General features: G+C 43.1%; 1 protein-coding gene across 10 annotated transcripts in view; it reads right to left on the minus strand.

Annotated features, from left to right (window-relative positions):
• Positions 1-13,462, minus strand: part of LOC140731965 (F-actin-monooxygenase mical1-like) — a 257,596-nt gene that overhangs the window by 10,400 nt on the left and 233,734 nt on the right. For 9 of the 10 annotated variants that reach the window (XM_073053995.1, XM_073054003.1, XM_073054001.1 and 6 more), the window contains 3 exons: positions 4,706-4,810; positions 3,607-3,700; positions 255-342 (listed from right to left, as the gene is read on the minus strand). In XM_073053995.1, coding sequence (XP_072910096.1) covers positions 255-342; positions 3,607-3,700; positions 4,706-4,810 — 287 coding nt within the window. The remainder of the gene's footprint in view (positions 1-254; positions 343-3,606; positions 3,701-4,705; positions 4,811-13,462) is intronic. The other variant, XM_073054000.1, reaches the window with a different exon arrangement.

Raw genomic sequence — 13,462 nt, forward strand, 5'->3', positions numbered from 1 at the left:
AGTGCAACAGCCCTAGCTAAACACATGCCCAAGATACTTTGACAGTACTGTAGCTTCCAACTTCTTTGCCTCTTTCTATCACATTCTGCTACAAAGATTGCTGATCCCATGTTCACTTTATGCTATATTTCCAAACACAGTGCAAAGGACACTTCAAGGTTATTTGAGCTACCAAGGAATTGGTTGTATTTGGAATGCTGGAATTCCTTGCAGAGCGGTATTGTGAACACAAGCAGAATCTGAGGTGTTCTCACCTGATCATCAGCTCAGACTCCTCACTTAACAGCTTGTTCTTATCCTGCACCAGAGTGAACCATGACTGCATCATCTCCGGTTGGTCTCCTGTTGCAAAAATAGCAGTTTGTAAATTTCATTCCTGTTAGATTTCAGCCTCACCAACTTCCAAAAAAGAAAGGAACCAGTATCTGCTTCAGCAACTTACTCTGTAACCCTTTGCAGGACCAAGCCCAACCTGACCTCCTTTCACTCCTCAAATCCACCAATCATTTCATGCTCCTGCCCCACCACTCGCCTACTCCTCTTTATACTGCCAGCTCCACTCTCCACTTCCAGTTCTGGTCCATGGGTTCGACTCAAAACATCAACAGATCCTCCCCTGCCCACACCACCCCTCCCTCTATAAGACACCGATCAATGCACTGAATTCCTCCCGCAGATTATTTGTTGCTCCAGCACCTGCAGTCACATTGTTTCCTTCTCTGTCATGTTTTCTGTTATTTTGTTAATAACTCTTAGCACAAGTCTAGTGCAGAGTGTGGGGAGAAAAGGCTTTATTCCCTTTCATAACACAGGCCACATTATGTAGAGTATGGCCAGCTTGTCATGTTAGTTGATGCAGTGCTTTTTGCAGTACAGTGGAACCCTCTACTGGAGAAAACATTGCTCTGCATCAAAGCCATCCCCAATCTCAACCACGTGCATTTTAAAAAGTAACAATATTAATCCCAAATGACCCATTCCCTCTCCCCACCCCCACAGTCTTGGCTCATAGGTGTCACTGATATTTTTATCTGTACTTTGAGAAGATGATAGTTAACTATCGCTTTGAAACGCTGTGTGGCGAAGGCTCGCACAAGCCCATGGCAGAACTTTGTTTTGGTGCCAGTGGAGAAACATGACGTACCATTAGATCAGCACAGTTAGTTAAGGCAATACAGAAGGAAACCCAGATGTGACATTATTCCCAAGTCTACTGCCCTCGTCTGTTCAGAAGGTGAGTGCAAGTTAGTTGCTGACTGTCCCGAAGGATGTTTTCATTATTTTGTTTATGGTTCAGGGTTACACTGATTTTCATTAGGATTTAACATTCCCAGGTACATAGGCATGTCCACAAGACCATAAGGCATAAGGAGCAGGATTAGGCCACTGGGCCCATCAAGCCATTTCATCATGGCTGATTCATTCCCCATCAACCCCATTCTCCTGCTTGCTCCCCATAACCATTCATACCCTGACTAAACAAGAACCTCCTCCTTAAATACACCCAGTGACTTGGCCTTCACAGCTGCCTATGCAACGAATTCCACAGATTTACCACCCCCTTGCTAAAGAAATTCATTATCTCCAAACTAAATAGATATCCCTCTGTTTTGAGGCTGTGACCTCTGGCTCTGGTCTCCCCCAGCAAAGGAATCACCCTCTTCACATCCACTCTATCTCGGCCTTTCAACACTTGATAGGTTTCAATGAGATCACCTCTTATTTTTCCAAATTACATCGAGTACAGGACCAGAGCCACACGCTCCTCATACAATAAGCCTTTCATTCCCATAATCATTCTTGTGAATCTCCTCTGAACCCTCTTCAATGGCAGCATATCCTTTCTTAAATAAAGAGCCCAAAACTGCTCACAGTACGCCAAGTAAGGCCTCACTGGTACTTTATACAGCTTCAGCACAGGTCAGCCACAGGTATAGTAAGGTATCTCTTGCTAGGAGAGCATGGAGTGAGGTAGCAGTTAGTGGCTCATCACAGTCAATGGGCATACTGTGCATTCATTATACAGGAACTCAAGTGTACCGCAAAACTGTTCTGCAGCGGTGGGTCTGAATGACCCTCTTCCCAGTCATGCTTGATTATCCGGTGGAAATCTGGTCTGAAGGAGCTGAAGCAGGAAGAACCAGAATCAATAACCAAGATGTAACTAGTAACTAGTGGGGATTGTGGAAGCAGAGCACCATTGTGAGTGCAGGTGACAACCTGCTCATCAGGTGCTGTATGTGGCATGGGCAAGAATCCAGGCCAACTCCTGTGCCACTCCATTCAATAAGCTCTCTTCCACTTTATCTGGAGACTCAAAATGGATTGTATCCACTGGGACGTGCAAGTCTGCAGAGAAAGGGGAGAATGTCGCCCTCATCTTAAGAGATACCTTTGTGTGTGGCTGCATCAAGCTGGGTGTCTTGCTTGGGTACACAAACACCAGGTGTCACCATGTGCGGAGGAGATTCTGCCTGCCCCCAGTGTTGTGAAGGATGGGCTTGGCCTTATTCCATTCAAACACAGCGTGCCACTCCACTGGGCCATTCTAGAAAAGTTTCTGCAGAGAACACTTTGATCACAAGTCACTAAGACGGTCATCAGCACAAATTATTTTTGAGGCCCTGTGGGAGTTGGAGATCAGGTATCGATGTGGGATGAATCCCCAAAAAGACTATCGAAGTCGTTGGGATGCAGAATGCCTCAAGTCTTTACTCGGCTCTTCTCCATGCGATCTTTTCTATACAGACTGTCACCCACCTCCTTTGTGGACTGTATGCTCACCAGGAGGGTCTGGAAGGGGTGCAGTGGGCTTTGTTAAGGTACACACACCCTGAGAAACTGTGCAACAAGGGCTCTGATTTAAGGATTGTTCCCAAAGACACTCCCTGAGACAACATTAGTGGCTGCTGGAAGACATCAAATCAATGAAAGATGCTCTTTGATCTGCTTGAAACTGGTTGGTCTTCCAGTGCAAGGGTCATCTACAACCAATGCTGCTAACTGGTCCACTCCAAGTAGAAGTGCTTGCTGAGAGACACAACATAAAGCTTGTTGCAGCCTTTGCAAAAGCTTTGCGTGGAAGGACCACCGTGTTGGTCCTCCCATCACTAAGGGGCTGCATCCCGTTTAATAACTAGATGGAATAAACATGACTAATGTGCTGACTTATTTATAAATACTACAAGCAAATACAGTGAATGAAGATACTGTAATGTGTAACTAACTTTTATGAATAAAGTTTATTTTCAGGTAAAAAGATTTTTTTCACTCTGGGACTTGTTCAAACCGACATTAAAGTGAACAGAGTAACACCAGAAAGTGGATGGCATATCCCAATCAATGTTTACATTGATCAGCTCCTGGGAGAGGAGGCCTCATTGTGTTTAAGTTTGAAAAAACATGATTTTCTTCTTGAGATAGAAAATCTTTTAGTGTGCTTTGAACCAAACAAAAACATTGTCTACCAGTCTTTAATTCACACCTTGAATAAGGAAGCTGGTTACACACGGACAAGTAATAGCACAAACCAGGACACTCCCTATCCAAACAGAGCTCTAAAAGAGGTTTCACAATTAACTACTTTCGAAATTTGGCAGCTCTTACCTGTACCTTTGCGCATTTCCTCCTCCAGACGAATCCCTTTCTGCTCCAACTCAAGGTACATCTGTTCAATCTCTTCCAACCGCCTCTGAATCATCTGCAGGACCGAGGTAAAACACAGCCTTAGCTCAAACACCACCCATATACTCTTCCATATACTGAGGAAAAGGAAGCCTCTAAGTGGCAGATAGAAATTTCAAATAGATCCCAACATTAACCATCAATCACAAAGACCATGTATCATCCCCATTGGACATGAATTGTTATCTTCATAAGTAACAACACAAAATTCCTGGAACCCTAAATCTGTTCATTAGAATTTTTATCAGGATTGGGTGAGGGGGTTATCTTTGTTAAAAGTTCTTCTAGAGGGTGGGCTGTTGCTGGGAAGGCAGCATTTAGTGTCAGTACTTAGTAGTTCCAGAACTGTGAGGACTGAGAGGTGCACCTGGAGTCACTTAGCTGGGATAATTGAACAAGGTATCTTTGACGCATTAAGGGTAATGAGGAAATGGAGAGTGAATAGAACTGAAGAGCAGACTATCCAGCATCTAACTTAATGGCTGAATGGTCTTCTGGTTCACGTATTTCCATGTTGCTAAGGGAATTAGGTGACAGCACAAACATGTTTTGCAAGTCAATACAGAAGTAAATACAGTGCAGATCAGGAAGGGTTCCAATAACAACCTTAACTCTGTGGTTTGTGAAGGTGAGGGATAAACAAGTGGGCTGGAGAGAACTGCTGACTTAAAGTGCAAGAAATAGTGGAAGATGAAGTCCTGAACATGGTATCTTTAAGGCAGAACTTGACAGGTTCTTGATTAGTCAGGGTGTGAAAGGTCATGGGGAGAATGGGGTTGCGGGAAATGGATCAGTCGTGATGAAATAGCAGAGCAGACTCGATGGGCTGCTGGTCTAATTCTGCTCTTCTGATTTTATGGACTAAACTGATCTTTGATCCTATTCAGTTAAATTGAACATTGAAGCAATTGCTACCTTGCTGCTCTGGGAGATGGACCTTATAGATGCTGAAAAGAGTTTCTGTTTCCAATTTGATTATTAAGATACTTGATTTGAAAACATAGATATTCTCCTACATTACCTGTGCTTTCAAAAGCCGTGCCGTTTCTTCCTGCTTTGCACGGCGTTCAATAGTTCTCTTTCGCAACGTATCCCGCCGAGCAGCCATCTCTTCAGGACTTGGCTTCTGTCATAAAGAATATTTTCACTCACCGTTAATTTCAGTTACAACACGTTTTGGTCAGAGATATGAATGCTGTTTAGATACAGAGCAGTAACCACTTGCACCAGATAGAGCTGTACGTGAACCAAACTGCGTGTGTACAAAGCAGTTTTTATGTTGGTCACAGCTATGCATCAACTGTAGATAACTTTTCACATACTGGACACAGCTGTACAAAATCTTCAGCTAACAATATGTGTACTGCATGAAAGTACACGTGAATCTTGAACACAGTTTATCTATGTGAACTGGAGACAAGTACACATACATCTGCACACATCTATACGTGAACCAGAGACAAAATCAGACCACAAATGTGCACACATCAGATATCGCTCTGCATTCACCAGTCACAACTACATGTATGCAATACACGAACGGATACTTTAGTATGATATGCCACTGTAAATGGTGGCTGTCCATCGTACCCGGCAATGACCGGAACCCTGTGGTACTGCCCCTCCCTAGACACCACATGCCTCCCATAAATTAAATTGGCACAACTAAATATCCACAGGACACCAATAAATATATTTACACAATGCAACTGCTTCTGTACTACACAGCTATGTAAATTGGCTACACCACTATCATAATGTAGTGTTTCGACCCAAAATGTGTTAACGATCTGGATGATGGAATTTGTAGCTAAATTAGCAGATGATACAAAGGTAAGTGGAGGGGCAGGTAATGTTGAGGAAACAGGGAGTCCGCAGATTAGAGAATAGACAAAGAGGTGGCAGATAGAATGCAGTGGAAAGTATATGGTGATGCACTTTGGTGGAAAAAGTAAAGGCACGGTCTGTTTTCTAAACCACACATTCCATGGGAGGATGTACAGACTCCTTACAGAGGATGTCAGCATTGAACTCCAAACTCCAACACCCTGAGATGTACTAGTGTCACATTAACAACTACGCTACCATGGCACCTCATAACTAAGACAGGACAAGCTGGCATTGGAGAGGGTTCAGGAGAACGATCCTGAGAATGAAAGGGTTAACATATGAGGAGACTTGATGGCTCTGGGCCTGTATTCACTGCAGTTTAGAAGAATGAAATGGGGCAGGGAATCTCACTGAAATCCACTAAATATTGAAAACCATGGCTTGCTCTCCACATCATACTGTCCAGGCTTGCGTACCTAGATAGCTAGGATGCAATATCCACGGTCAATTCTGACCGGACAGAAGCCTCAGAATACAAGGTTGTCCCCTTAGAACAATTACAAGTAGGAGTTTCTTTAGCCAGAGGGCAGTGAATATGTGGAATTCATTGCCACTGATGGCTGTGGAGGCCAAATCATTGGATGTGCTTAAAGTGGAGTTTGATAGGTTCTTGATTAGTAAGAATGTTAAAAGTTACGGGGGAAAGACAGGAGAATGGGGCTGAGAGGGGAATTAAGTCAGCCACATTCAAATACCCTAATTCAGCTCCCATGTTTTATGGTCTTGCGAACCATTCCTTCCCCTCCCTCCCCGATCCCTTATAAATGCGGAAGTGAACTTTTGTTCATTCAAAGTTAATACAAAGGCTTTTTTTTAACTTGTATCCAAATCTAGACAATATTGGCAATAAGTCTGACCCAAATTAACTTCACTGCCAAGCTGAAACCTATAACCATGGGCATTCCTGCAGGAACTACTGGAGAACAACCAAGAACTGGAACCATTATTAGTTTATTTTTGAAGCAGGGCAGCGAGGGTCTTTGTTTTCAGTTTGAATAGTAGAGCAGTAGGTCAGAACAATAGATATAGAGCAGCCAATCCAAACACGGCAGACAAGTTCACTGTAGTAAGAAACTAAACCATTATTAAAGTCAGCGGCATGAATGCAATAAAATTAACTTTAAATCTGGTTTCTATGTCAGGGATTTGAGGGGAAGACAAACCAGCATGGTGTGGTTTCTTTAATGATGATTTACTTCTCATTATTGTTTGGTGCAGAGCTGGTTTATGTTATGGTCCTGTGCATTTTAGAAGCTACATTAAAACTGTGAATCCCTTAAGCATTTCAACTGTACAATTTTGCAAACTGGGAGACAGTCAATTTCTCCCCCCTCCCCCTTAATTATTTCTACTGCCCAGCACGGATAGGAGAAAAATATGCAAGGCCATAAAAATATAAAGAATAAGGCCTGAAGACTCTGCACTTAATAAGATTGAACACCCAAGGATTCAATTTCAACCTAACTCATTGGATACACCCTCGAGGATGGGGTGAAAAATTACTTGTGCTTCCAACCTGGTACTAAACTTAACCAATGCAACTCAATACTAAGATTCATGGTGTTGTAGATAGTGTAGAAGTTTGTCATAGATTACACCAGGGCATGGACAAGCTATCAGGTTGGGCTGAGAAGTGGCAGATGGAGTTCATTGAACATAACAGCACAGTACAGGCCCTTCGGCCCATGAGGTGGTTAAGAAGGCATATGTTTGTGTTGGCTTTCGTTTGTTGGGGGATTGAGTTCAAGAGCAAGATACCAGTCATGTCTATGCACTTATCTACACTTCTCTTAAGTATTGAAATCAAACCTACATCCACCATTTCCTTTGGCAGCTGGTTCTACAATCACATTACCCTCTGAGTGAAGTAGTTTCTTCTCATGTTTCCAGTATATTTCCATCTTTCACCCATAACCCATGACCTCTAGTTCTAGCTTCACTCAACCTCAGTGGAAAATGCCAGCTTGCATTAGCCCTATCTATACTCCTTATAATTTTGTATACTCTGATCAAACACTCCCCGCCCCCATACTCATGAGAATAAAGTCCTAACTTACTCAACCTTTCTCTTTCACAAACAAGAGAAAATCTGCAGATGCTGGAAATCCAAACAACACACACACACAAATGCTTCAGGAACCCGATGGGAAAGAATAAAGAGTCACCATATCTGGCCGAGACACTTCTTCAGGACTGGAGAAAACCTTGCCCTTTTACTCACGTTCTCAAGCTCCGGCAACATCTTTGTAATTTTCTTTTTCTGTTTTCTGACAATTGTATTAATATCTTTCCAGTCAGTAGGTGACCAGGACTTGGTCTCACCAACATCAACCCAACTCCTGTATTCAGTACTTTGATTTATGAAGGACAATGTGCAAAAAGCTGTCTTTATGATCTTGTCTACCTGTGACACCACTTCCAATGAATTATGGATCTATACTCCCAGATCCCTCTGTCTACTGTACTCCTCAGTGCCTGACCAAGTCCTACACTGGTTTGTCCTCAAAAATCAGAAACAGCACATACTTGTCTACATTGAATTCTATCTGCTATTTCAGCCCATTTTCCCAGCCTGTTCAGATCCTAGGCAAGCTTTGATACTGAGCCCAATACCCCCCATCTTGATGTTATATTCCAATTTGCTGATCCAGTTTATCACATTATCATCCACATCATTGATATGGAAGACAAACAAACAAGGGACACACCATTCATCACAGGCCTCCAGTCAGAAAGGGAACGATCTATTGCCACTCTCTGGCTCTTGTATGAGGCCAATATTGAATCAAATTTACTACCTCATCCTGAATGCCAAGCGACTGAACCTTCTTGATCAGCATTCCATACAGGACTTTGTCAAAGGTCTTGCTCAAATTCATGCAGACAATATCTTCACTGCCTTTCTATCATCAACTTCCCTGGTAACCTCCTTGAAAAGCTCTAAACAATTGGTTAGACACAACCTATCATACATAAAGCCACATTGACTATGGCTAATCAGTCCATACTATCCTTCGGCTTTAACAGTCACATACTTCCAGATACTGATTGTAACGTTCCAACATTAAACTCAACCACCTTCCTCAGACACAGGATAGTCAAAAAGACAAGTCCCCCTAGAGACACCTCCAAAAAATACCCTCCCAAGTAAGCAGTGCATAGGGCAAGGCTTAATGCTCGATCCTGATTGGTTGGATCTGAATTACCAATTCCTGATTGGTTACTTTGAATTGGCCTTGTTCTGATTGGTCAATTTTTCAGGCTAAACCCTTTTTAGGAATGTATGGTCGCAGACTTGAGCTATGGGGGTTATGATTGGGGATGTAGATTTTCAGTGGAAAAAACTCAAACTGTATTTTTCACTAGGAAAAGGATTGAAGTAGGGAAGAAGTTAAGGATGTATGGGATTGAATTAGAAAGGGTTGGATCATTTAAATTTCTGGGAGTTATATTTGATTCACGATTAACATGGGCAGACCATATCAGGAAAGTTGAGGAGAAATGTAAAAAAGTAATAAACGTGATGAGATGTTTGACTGGTAGGGAATGGGGAGCAAGTTGTTCAGCATTAAAGAGAATGTATGTGGCTTTAGTAAGATCTGTGTTGGATTATGGAAGTGTAGCATATGGATCAGCAGCTAGGTCTCTTATAAGGAAACTGGATGTGATTTAGGCTCAGGTTTTGAGAGTGTGCAGTGGGACTTTTAAAACATCACCAGTATCAGTCCTGCAGGTAGAAATGGGAGTAATGCCTTTGGAATTAAGAAGGATGCAATTGATGGCAAACTACTGGGCTAATTTGCAGGGACACAATGATTCTCACCCTGCTAAAGGAGTGTTGCAGGAGTCCTGGGAAAATGGGAGGTTTCAGAGGGAAAACTTTAGTCGGGTAGGGAATGATATTGAAAGATCATGTGGAGTGTTTGATCTAAGGATAAGTCCTTCAGTAGTTTATCCGGTTGTAGCTCCATGGAAGCTGGTATGGCCTGACATAGACTGGCATTTGTTAGAGGTAAAAAGGAAAGGAAAATATAAAACTGATTTGGTAAGTGCATTTAACTGTCACGTGATGGAAAAGTATAGTGATTATACTCAGGTCTATACAGATGGTGCTAAGGAACCTGAGACAGGAGTGACAGGATTTGGGGTGGCTATACCAGCAAAAGTAATTGCAATCAGCAGAAGAACATCTGATAAGTTAGCGGTGTATACAATGGAGATGCTGGCAGTGTTGGTTGCGTTGCATTGGGTGGAAAAAGCTAGACTAGTCAAAGCTCAGACTCATCCTCAGCTCTAGCAAGTTTAAGGTCTTTTCACTCAAACAGCCGGCAAGATGTACTTGATGAAGTCCTTCAGTCAGTCACAAGAGTTGCAAATCAGGAAGGTCAGGTTAAATTTCTATGGGTTCCAGCTCATGTAGGGGTGAAGGGCAATGAAAGGGTGGATGAGTTGGCAAAGAGGGCAATAAAGAAAGAAAATATAGAAATGCACATTAATATCAGAAAAGCAGAGGTTAAGTGTGTAATCTGGGAAGAAATTAACCAAATGTGGCAAGAAAGATGGGACAGGGAGGGGAAAGGGAGGCATTTATATCAAATACAAAAAAGTGTTGCAGGTACTAGGGTAGGAAGTAGATACAGAAGAGAGGAAATTGTGTGGACTAGGTTAAGGCTGGGGCACTGTGCACTAAACCAAACATTGAAATTGATAGGGAAACACCAGACGGGATTGTGTGCAGAATGTCGGGAAGAGGAGTCAGTAGAACATGTAGTTCTGAGTTGCAGGAAGTACGGGATACAGAGAGAGATGATGAGAATTAATCTAAGGGAATTGGGGGTGCAGGAATTCACATTAAAAGGGTTGCTGGGCATGGGTGAGAGAACACAGGTCAGGGTATTTTTAGCTTTCTTAAGGGGTACAGGGTTTTTTTATAGGATATGATGGATAAACAGAAATAGGGTACTAGGATGGGGAGGATAAAGTGTAGGTTAGGGTATGTGTATGTGTGCGATTGGGTGAAGGGATTTAGAATGTGAGTCCATCGCATACTCCGGAACAGAAGGAGGCGGTAATGCACCATTAAGCTGGGTGCCAACCGCCGTAAAGCAAGATGGAGAGAGAGAGAGAGACTTGAGCTATGGCTGGCTGGGCTGGAGGAGAGTAGGCTGGTGAGGACTCTGAACTCAGTTGGTGCATGTGTGAATGTGGTTTGGAACTTGTTGAGGGAAAGAGAGTGGGGAAGGAGCGGGAATTGCTGGGAGGGGGTTGCCTGGGTCTGGTAATGGCAGACAAGGTGAGAGAGGGGCTGAGGGAAAGAGAGTGGAGAAGGAGCGGGATAGGGATTTGGGATCAGAGGTAGGCAGCTGGGGAGAAATGGATTATTGTGAAGGGAGAAATAAAGGGAATAAGGAGATAGAGAGGGGATGGATGAATGAAAACCGGAACAGAAGGAGGCGGTAATGCACCATTAAGCTGGGTGCCAACCGCTGTAAAACAAGACAGAGAGAGAGAGAGAGACTTGAGCTATCTCTACACTCTTAGAACCTACATTTAGGTTTCCCACATGCTCTACTCACTTGAGAGGGTATATAAGGAGGTGTCTCTAGGGGGACTTGACACTTAACTAACTTGTGCCTAAGGAAGATGGTCGGGTTTACCATTGAAACCATGTATTATGTGAGTATTCGTAGGTCAGAGTGCGTACGATGTCAGAACACGGGGTTTTGTAAAATGGAAGTCTGGTGAATAAACATGTGTGTTTAATACTGCGGTGTCCGAGTCACATTAACGCTACATGGTGTCAGAAGAAAGCGGAAAGGAAAGGAAGAGAAGACACTTAAAAAGATGTCACAGTTACAGCCACCGTTGAGTTTAAGCCTACGAGGTAATATTGCTGAGAATTGGGAGGTCTGGCTCCAGCAGTTTGAGCTGTTTTACACCGTTAGTGGCGTAGATGACAAGACGGAGATGTGCTACGTTTCTGCATGTGGCTGGAGCAGAGGCAATAAAGGTTTGTCTTCCAAGAGGGTGAGCGAGATAAAATTGAAGTGTTGAAGAAAAAGTTTCAAGATTACTGCGAGCCGAGAAAAAACCTACCGTACATTCGACACGTATTTTTTACGAGGACTCAAGGACCGACAGAGACTATAGACGCCTACGTAACAGATTTGAAGAACAAGGCAAAAAACTGTGAGTTCGGACAACTGCATGATTCTGTAATACGCGACAGGATTGTATGCGGCATACGAGATGATCATGTGAGAGGCAGGCTATTGAGAGAGGCGGAACTTACATTGGAAAAAGCGATTGATATGTGCCGTGCTAGTGAGATCACGTCGAGTCAGGTTAAAATGCTTAATGAAGAGACTGAAGTATACAAAATAAAAGCTGTGAAAACTGACAAGAGTAGGACAAAGCCAGCTCCACAGGATAATCAAAAGGAAGTTAACTGCAACAGATGTGGTTATAAACATGGATACAGAAAATGTCCAGCCTTTGGTAAGACATGCAAATTATGCAGAAAGAAAAATCACTTTGCAAAGATGTGCAAATCGCAGGAGCAAGCAAGGAAAATGCATGCTGTGGAACAGAGTGAGTGCAACAGTGACATGTTCATTGGAACAGTTGAAGTGGAACAGGAGGTATGCATCAAGAATATTGATAATGCAGAGATGGATGTTGAAGATGAATGGACTCAAGACTTTGCTGACTTGTTTTCTGGACTAGGATGTTTACCAGGGAAACACCATATCCAGATTGATCCAACTGTTGCACCAGTCGTGCATGGTCCGAGGAAGGTTCCAGTAGCTCTCAGGGATCGAGTAGTGGAGGAGTTACACAGAATGGAACAGATGGGAGTCATAACGAGAGAAACAGAACCGACCAACTGGGTGAATAGTATGGTGACGTGGTCACAGAGAAAAAGATTAGGATTTGCATGGATCCACAAGATCTCAACCGAGCCATCAAAAGAGAGCACTATCAGCTGCTCACGGTTGAAGAGGTTGTCTCCCGCATGCCTAATGCAAAATACTTTTCAGTATTGGATGCAAATCAAGGTTTCTGGCAGATCAAGCTGGATGAAGAAAGTTCCAAATTATGCACTTTCAACACGCCCATAGGGAGATATCGTTTCCTGCGTCTACCCTTTGGGATTTCTTCTGCATCAGAGGTATTCCAGAGGTCAGTGGCACAAATGATTGAAGGCCTGGATGGAATGGTCAGTATCATTGATGATTTGCTGATATGGGGTGACACCATTGAGGAGCATGATCAGAGATTGAGAAAGCTTCTGGAAAGAGCACCTGAGTACAATCTAAAACTGAACAAAAGTAAATGTAGGATCAGAACTACAGAGATCAAATACATAGGTCACGTACTCAGCGCTGATGGGCTAAAACCAGATAATGAAAAGGTCAGGGCTGTGGTACAGCTACCACCACCTGAAGACAAGCAAGGACTTTTGAGGTTCATGGGCATGAGACAGTATCTTGCCAAGTTCATTCCCAACTTATCGGAGGTCAGCGCTCCACTTCGAAAGCTACTAGAGAGCAACACTGAATGGCACTGGGAAGATGAACAAAACAAAAGTTTTGACACATTGAAGCAGTTGGTTACCAATGCACCAGCACTCATGTTCTATGATGTCAATAAACCGGTGACAATGTCTGTGCATGCCAGTTCGGAAGGAATAGGAGCTGTTATACTGCAGGATGGGAGGCCTGTGGCGTATGGATCACGAGCACTTACAGACTGTCAACGCCGATATGCTCAAATCGAGAAGGAATTACTTGCCATGGTTTATGGGTGTGAGAAGTTCCACCAGTATGTATATGGCAAAGAAATCCAGGTTGAGAGTGATCACAAACCACTTGAGAGCATCTTCAAA

The sequence above is a fragment of the Hemitrygon akajei genome, chromosome 8 (assembly GCF_048418815.1).
Source record: "Hemitrygon akajei chromosome 8, sHemAka1.3, whole genome shotgun sequence".
Classification (NCBI taxonomy): Eukaryota; Metazoa; Chordata; class Chondrichthyes; order Myliobatiformes; family Dasyatidae; genus Hemitrygon; species Hemitrygon akajei.